This window comes from Dipodomys merriami, unplaced genomic scaffold (genome assembly GCF_024711535.1).
Source record: "Dipodomys merriami isolate MVZ:Mamm:240054 unplaced genomic scaffold, mDipMer1.0.p SCAF_29, whole genome shotgun sequence".
NCBI lineage: Eukaryota > Metazoa > Chordata > Mammalia > Rodentia > Heteromyidae > Dipodomys > Dipodomys merriami.
In genome coordinates, this window is record NW_027204381.1 from 8,758,873 (window position 1) to 8,767,183 (window position 8,311).

The following is an 8,311-nucleotide window of genomic DNA, read 5'->3' on the forward strand; positions in this document are numbered from 1 at the left end:
TAATCAAGAACTCTAATAACAGCAGATGCTGGAGGAGACATGGACAGAAGGGAACCCTACTGCATTGTTGGTGGGAGTGTCAACTTGCTCAACCACTTTGGAAAGTAGTATGGAGGTTCCTCAAAAGACTCCACATAGAGCTCCCCTATGACCCAGTAATCCCACTTTTGGGCATTTACCCAAATGATCACAAACAAGACCATTCTAAAACTACCAGCACGACTATGTTTATTGCAGCATTATTTGCCATAGCTAAGATATGGACCCAACCCATATGCCCCTCAGTAGATGAATGGATCAAGAAAATGTGGTATATATACACAATGGAATTCTATGCCTCCATCAGAAAGAATGACATTGCCCCATTTGTTAGGAAATGGAAAGACTTGGAAAAAATTATATTAAGTGAAGTAAGCCAGGCCCAAAGAAGCATAGGTCCAGGTGATGTTAGGTGAAATGAACCCCAAGATAAGGATTCAAATGTTTTTTCTTTCTTGTGATTGTTTCTAACAGATTTATAAGATGATTTCTTTGTTGCTTTGTATGTCCCTCCCCCCACGGTATAACCCCTGTTTTCACTGTATTTGGTGTTGGTATAATTTGTGGAGGGATACAGGTGGACCCATTGCAATGATGAGATGTACAAGACATTATGTCGAAAAATGAACTTTACAACTTGGGGAGGGGGGAGCAGGGCAGGGGAGATGGGAAGGGGAAACAGAGGAGGAGGCAACAATGCTTGGTAAGAAATGTACTCATTATTTTGCCCATGTAATTATAACCCCTCAATAAAAAAAGAGACTCTTATACTCTAAGTAACAGCCAAACACTGGAAGTGGTACTATAACTCAAAGTGGTAGAGTACTCACCTCAAGCAGAAGTACTCAGGGACAGTGCCTGGGCCTTGAGTTCAAACTTCAGTGAATACCAACTGGGATGAGCCATCCCAGCAACAAGCACCTAGACACCTAGCACAGCAAGTCTGAGAAACATGGGACCATGGAGAGGAGAAGAGGAGATGATGTCACATCAGCCACTTTGTGCCTGCCCTTTCAAAATCAACCAGAGCCGGGAGGTCAATAGAAGCCTGCCCATCTAATGTCCATACCAGTCTACCTTTTAACTGGACAGGAATTTCTTTGTTACCTGATGTTCTCCCTTGCCTAATTGTCAGATGTCAGAAGTAGGTAGGGATATTTCCACCAACTCCAGGACAGTATGGAATGCAGGAGATAAGAACTAGCCATTCTAGCCAAGTCATCCAATTTTTAATTTTCAGCTCCAACTCCTTCCTCTTGCCATTTGTTTGCTCTCTAGTAATTTTTTTTTGTCCAGCCCCTCAATGCATCATGAGACTTCTTCCAGACTTCATCCAAGGACTACCACCAAAGGACAGCTGCTTCCTGCTGCCTTCTCCTGGAGGAGACCACATTCCGGCCTTTCACCCTTAACAAATTCCAGCCTTTCACCCCCAATTTCAATGCCCCTTGTCAGCAGGAAGTAGCCAGAGAGAATCTGTGTCCTATTTCATCATTGTTAAAAGGCTGGAATGTAAGGTCTGCTCCTGGATGGCGAGCAAAATGCCCTCCTTGCAGCCAACTCTCAGTCTAGTACCTGCATTCCCTAGGCACCTGGCACACCTGGAAGAGGTCACATCTGTATCCGCTGAGGTCATCTCTGGATTCCATGTGGCCACACCTTTCTCCCACCTGGTCCCACTTCCTTTTACCTAGTCCCACCTCCCTTTATCTGGCCACAAATAAGGCATGGCCCAGGCCCAGATGCCCTCTTGGCCAGCCCCATGGAGTGCCAACCTGGCCTGGTGCCAGACGGTCTGATGAATAAACCTACCCCTTATCTGAATACCACGTATGTGGTGGTGTTTTTACTCAGCAGCCTCTTTAAAAACCTAACATGGAGCACTACCACTTGGAGCTCTCAGGTACAGCAAGACTCATGGCTGTCTAAAGCCTCCCATTCCTGTTCAGGGCAGATAGGCCCTGCTCACTCACAGTTAGACTGTACTGGGACCAATGGACCTAAGCCTGTCTATGGAGCTCAGGCACACTAGCTCAGATTAAACTAAGAAGCTCCACATTACAGAGGGGTGAGTGAAGGCTTCATTTCTAATGCTGACAGGGTTTAGGGCTTGAGACCAAGGCTCCTCCCACAGCTCCATATGTCCAAGCCACACATGTCAGAAAGCAGCTCTTGGAAGCAGGAGGGTACTGTTTGGGATTAGAGGACACTTCCTGGGAGTGGAGGACAGTGCCTGGGAGCAGAGGGCAGTGCCCTGCCACAGGACATTCAACCTCTCACTGGTTACAGCTATATCACACATTACAAGAACTACATTTGTCCATGTCCAGAAGGCACTCAGCCCCTGGAACAATGCAGGGGCAGCCCTGAGCCTCTCCTTCAGACAGACAGAATTAACTACATGGCTCATTCCTAGTCACTAGCATTTATAATTAACCATTTCACTGAAACAAACAAGAAAAGTAAAGACAACATAGCTTAAATGTAAAAACAAAATTTATTTTGTGAAAAATATTTAAATTAGTTTACAATTGTACATATAAATATTCTACATCTACCAGGGAGGTCAGTATGGCAGCGAGGCTTGGGACCGGGGTGGTTTGGAACGTAAGAGCAAGGGGAAGCTGGAGAGGGTCCTGCTGGGGACAAGTAATAAAGATCTGAGTCCTCCAGCCCCCGGATATGCACTGGGGATCCCCTATAATGGGGATGGGTTTGTGGGATAGCATCCATGCAGGAAGGTCTTTGTGCCTGGGGGCTCCAGCCCTGGACTGAAATCCTTATGTCAAAACACCTGGGCCTTAGGTCTCAGTCAGAACTGTGGCCATAACAGTATAAACAGCAACAGTTCAGTGGCAATAGGCCACCACCTGACCACTTCAGTTCTTCACCCAGAAGATTCAGCAAAGAGCAGCATATGTGATCATTTGGTAGGAACACAGGATGAGTCTGGGGAAGTGTAGGGCTGGAGAGACAGATGTGACCCATTGGGGATGGATGGTGGGTAGGTGTGGAAAGTGGCACTGGAAGGAGTGGTCAGCATCCTGTGCACTCTGGGAGCTTCTTCACTGGAGCTGAGGGCTCTCGGCCTGGCCAGGAGGAAGTGGAGCAGCACCCATGGGGTCTGGGAGGCAAAGCAAGATTCACAGTCATTTAACAAAGAACAAGTCCCACAGGTGACCCATGAGGATAATGGAATGAAAACAGGACAAGAGAATCCCTGAGGAGATATCTAGAGAGAGCCACTTCTCATAGCCAAGCCAAGCAGGGGAAGCTTAGCATCCCCATTCTATTAACCACACAGCAGAAATGCGGGTATACCCCACCACCCCCCTCAGCAATGGCAACTCACAGAAGAGGAGGAGAGGTGCCTGGCCTAGATCCACACTGCATAGAGTCAGGGAACAAGTGGAAAATATGCTTTAGGTTTGCAGCCTCACCTGTGGCAGGCTTGAGCTTCTGCCATGGCCACCTTGTGGCCCTCACCCAGGCCACTGCTTCCTCCAGGAGGGACACAGCTGAAGCCAGCGATCTGCACTTGCTCCAGAAACTCCCAGGGTCTTTCTGGAAGATGCTGGGACCAGATGTGGGAAAGGGGGTTGGGATGGGGAAGAAGGGAGGGAATGGAGTCTACTTTTTCCTGTGCTTTCTTCTTGCCTCCAGGATCTGCCGAGCATCTTGGGTCTTGGACCCCACACCAATGGTAAATGAAGGGCCACCTGAGGCAAAGGGTTGGGCCCCTGGGAGAACATTAGGAAGCTGAGACGGCTGCTCACCAACCCCGAAGGGTGTGGAGGCACCAAAGCTCAGTGCTCCAGTTGTGTTGCTGGTGCTGCTGGCCATGCCAGTGACACCGGGGAAGCTAAAGGTGCCTGTTGCCGAGGGTCTCGGGCCTCCAGCCTCACTGGCCTGGGAAGCCCCCAAGGAAAGCAGCTGGGAGGAGGAAGCCATGGTAGTTGCTCCAAAGCCAAATGCAGGGCTGAAAGCCGGGGCTGGACATAAACTGGCATTGCTGTCAACAGCCGCCGTGGAGGGAGCAGGCGCCAGGCCCGAGATGACAGGCGCCATGGAGGCTGCAACAAGAGGCTGCTGGGAGAAGGGTGGCTTCTCCATCACAGGGCTGGAGGTGGCCTCGGTCTTGTCCAGGAAGACCTCAGTGATCCTCCTCAGCCTGGCTCTCTTCTCCTGCTCCAGGTCTTCCACAGTGATGGGATAGCCAAGCTTGGGGGCAGGAGGCAAGGTCAGCGGGACACCCCTCCTGGGGCGCAGCAGCGGAATCTTCCTTTTGCGGGCCCCAGAGCAACCAGTGCCTGACTTTTGCTGCCTCTGAGTGTGGGGACCTGGGTCCTTGGCTCCCTGGGGCTCCTTGTGCGGCACCTGGCGTGACTGTGAGGAGCTGGGAGGGACACACAGCGCCTCTCTGGCTTTGCTGGTTGGGCTCTGTGGAGTCTGGAGCCGGGCGGGGGCGGGGCTCCTCCTCCTGCACAGATGTGGCCCATGGATGCGCTGCAGAGCGCTGTAGGAGCTGGCAATGGCGTTCCTGCTGCCCGAGCTTAGGATGCCAGCCATGCACATGCTCACGGGCTCTCCTGGGCTCTCCCGGGACTCGGCCTTGGGCACACTAGCCCCGCGGGACCCCCCGCCGCGGCTGCCATCCAGGCCTGTGGGTTCTTGCTCAGGTGCGCCCGGGCCCGGGCCAGGGCCGGCGGGGGAGGACAGGAGGACGCTGTGCAGTGGTTTTCGGCTGGGAGCGGGGATCCTCACAGTGGTCCGGTTGCTCCTCCTCCGGATGGTCACTTTCTTGTCACCTTCGTGCCAGCACACCCTGGGCAGTGAGCCAAGACGATACTGGGGCTGGTGCAGCGGGTAGCGCCTTTTAGGGGTAATAGGGAAGCGTTTGTGCGGCGTCCCCGGCTGGGCGGGGGCCGACCTTCTGGAGGCTGTGACCGCGGAGGGGAGCACGCGGTGGACGCGCTGGACCCGCAGGGGCTGCCAGGGCCGCGGGCAGCGCGCAGGGCCGGGGCGCCCAGGCCTGTCCTGCGCCAGGCCAGGAGCAGAGACCGGGATCCGCCCGAGCCGGACAAGCTGGCTGAGGCAGCTGCCCATGAGGCGCGTCCACAGAAACCGGGCTCAGCCCGCAGACTCTGGGGCTCTAGGTTGCCGTTGACCAGGCCCACTGGGCTGGAGGCCACGTCACAATGTCTGTGGCGCGCTGCTGCCTTCTGAGCAAACAAGGCCCGCGCGCGCAGGGCCCTGGGCGCTTGGGCCTCCGCCAGGCAGCGGGGACCCCCCAGGCTGCGCACCCAGAGGCCCCCAGTGCGTCCGATCTCCCTCACACTGGACCCGAGTGGACACAGCGCCGCACACAGCGCTCCACTGGAGTTCTCAACGTTATGGTTTTGTGTTCACTGTGCTTGTGAAAACCACGTGCAATAAACTTGGAATGAATCACCCGCTCCTTAGTAGGTACCCATCTCCTCTACCCAGGAGCATTGCTAGCCAACCGGCTCAAATTCTTTCTTTGCTGTCCATGTATACTGAGGAGAGTCAGCACTACGGAGTAGTTAGAAGTTTGAGGAATGTACTGTTTCAGAAATTGTGCATAGAATATGACTGGGGACCACAGACACCCCAAATTCTTTATATGCCTCACTATCACCATCCTAGCTTCCCAAAAGTTAGAGGGGGGGGGGCAGAGAGAAGAGAGAGGGAGAGAGCAAGAGCAGGAGAGAAAGAGAGAGGGGAGAGACAGAGAGACAGAGAGAGAGAGAGAGAAGAGAGGGAGAGAACAAGAAAGAAAAGAGAGACAGAGAGAGACAGAAGAGAGAGATCATAAGAGGAAGCTCAAATGCCAGGGTCTTTCTGAGACTACTGGCTTCATGCCATAGAACTAACTGGAGGAAAGGACACAAGTTTCAACATTTTTGGGAACCCGGCAGGGAGAAGAAATAGGAATCTCTCAGCTTTTAGTCTGGCTTTTTAGGATAGAAAGAAGCTCACAATTGTAATAATTCCTTCCCAAGAGGAAAGAAGAGGCGTGAGGTGGAATATCCAGTGAAAGGCTTTGAGAGTCTCAGAATCCCCATGCAGGCGTGTGGAGAAGATGCCCATCTCCCAAAGTCAGTGCAGACTGGAGGAGGTGACTGCTTCCTCCAATGTGAAACAGCAACACAAGCCTTCAAGTCACATGGAAAACATCGAGGAAATGTGACACTGCCCCAAGAACACAATTCCAGGACCAACCCCTAAGAAACGAAGAAATACCAATTAGAAGGAAGAAAAATAACAGTCTATTGTCTAGAAATGGGATAAAAGTAATTGATACTTGGAAAAAAAATTTTTCATTCAGGGCTGATGCTCTGCTACTTGATCCACAGTTCAACTTGGGTATTTTGCATGTTTATTAAAGTTTTATGGACTTTTTTTTTTTGCCCACGCTGGCTTTGAACTGTGATCCTTAGATATGTCTTCTGAATAGCTAGGATTTCAGGCATAAGCCTTCAATGCTAAGCTTGAAGGCTTCTTTTAAAATAGTTATGTTCATATACTTATTCTAACACATAAATTTGAATCATCTGCAACATGTTCATCTGTATCAGTTTGCCATACTAAACTTTTCAAATTATTTTCAAATTAATTTTTTTGTTGTTGTTGTCAGCCATCACCTAAACGCTGTCCCTCAGCTCTTCAGCTCAAGGCGAGCGCTCTACCACTTGAACCATAGTGCTACTTCCATTTTCTGAGTAGTTTATTGGAGATAAGAGTCTCAGCCTCCTAAGTAGCTAGATTACAGGCGTGAGCCACCGGCACCTGGCTCAAATTTTTTAAAAATGGGATTATGAAAGCTGGGCACCTGTGACTCATGTCTGTAATCCTAGCCACTCAGGTGGCTGAGATACGAGGATCACAGTTTGAAGCCAACTGGGGCGGGAAAGTCTATAAGACTCTTCTCTCCAATAACCACCAAAAATCTGAAAGTGGAGCTGTGGATTAAGTAGAAGTGCACTAGACCTGAGCAAGAAAGCTCAAAGACAGTACCCACACCCTGAATTCAATTCCCAACACACATGCACACATGCGCACGCGCGCACACACACACGCACACACACACACACACACACACACACACACACACACACACACACACACACACACACACACACACACACACACATACCACAAAGCCATTATGGTTGAATTCTGGAAGATGATGAAATAAGGAAAGAGTTCCCTTTGACCAAATTGAGGCACTGGCCTTTGGCAGAGAAATCCAACCCAAGAGACAAGGCTAGTCAGTTTCTAAGAGGCCAGGGCCTGTGCCAACCCAGAGCTATCAAATGTTAAAAAAAAAAAAAAGGCGAGGTGCCAGTGGCTCATGCCTGTAATCATAGCTACTGAGGAGGCTGAGAGAATTGTGGTTCAATGCCAGCCTGGGCAGGAAAGTCTGTGAGACTCTGACCTCCAATTAACCACCAGAAAACTGGGAGTGGCACAGTGGCTCAAGTGGCAGAGTGCTAGTCTTGGGCTGAAGAGCTTAGTTAGCCTAGGCCCACAGGTCAAGCCCCATGACTGACCAAAGAGAGAGAGAGAGAGAGAGAGAGAGAGAGAGAGAGAGAGAGAGAGAGAGAGAGAGAGAGAGAGAGAGAGAGAGAGAACTTAAATGGACTCATCTATCCAGCCAGCCACTCAGGTTTTGGCCTTGGGTTTCTTTCTGATTCTTTTTTGTCTATGATTCTTTTATGTCTATACCCGCATACCCACCACACCAGCAGAGGGACACAGGTCAACAACTTTGAACCTGAAGGCTTGGGTCTGGGAAAATGACAGACACTGAGGATGACATGAATAAAAATCCAAAATTTTAGTTGTTGATACAAAACATTTCTAGCCTTGTGTCTACAGGAACATCAAGGTGATTTGGTCCAGCTTTGTTGTTGTTGTTATGTATATATGAGTATTAGATCAATATAAGCTTCAATTGCCTATGAGATGAGGTTACACAAAGACTTCCTTCTCATTTCTGAGTCCTGGCCCATTTCTCATACTCTTTCTTCTGTTCCTGCTTGCACTTTAGCTCATTTTGGGCCTAAAAGTTTTATATATTCTCTTTGCTACAGTTTGGATATGTGTCCTTTAATGGCCCATGTGTTAAAGGCTTGCCTCCCAGGTTGGTGATGTTGGAAGATGAGGGGGCCTGATGGGAGGTCTTTAGGTCATTGGGAACATGCCTTTGAAGAGGGCTGTGAAACCCAGTTCTTAGTCTCTTTCTGTT

At 50.3% G+C, this 8,311-nt stretch overlaps 1 protein-coding gene across 1 annotated transcript; it reads right to left on the reverse strand.

Annotated features, from left to right (window-relative positions):
• Positions 1–2,581: 2,581 nt before the first annotated feature.
• On the reverse strand, positions 2,582–5,261 carry LOC138838764 (nuclear envelope pore membrane protein POM 121-like). Its single transcript, XM_070038095.1, has 2 exons — positions 3,480–5,261; positions 2,582–3,163 (listed from the first exon to the last, which is right to left on the reverse strand). The coding sequence occupies exon 1, from the start codon at positions 5,143–5,145 to the stop codon at positions 3,670–3,672; it is 1,476 nt and encodes a 491-aa protein (XP_069894196.1). The 5' UTR covers positions 5,146–5,261; the 3' UTR covers positions 2,582–3,163; positions 3,480–3,669.
• Positions 5,262–8,311: the final 3,050 nt, after the last annotated feature.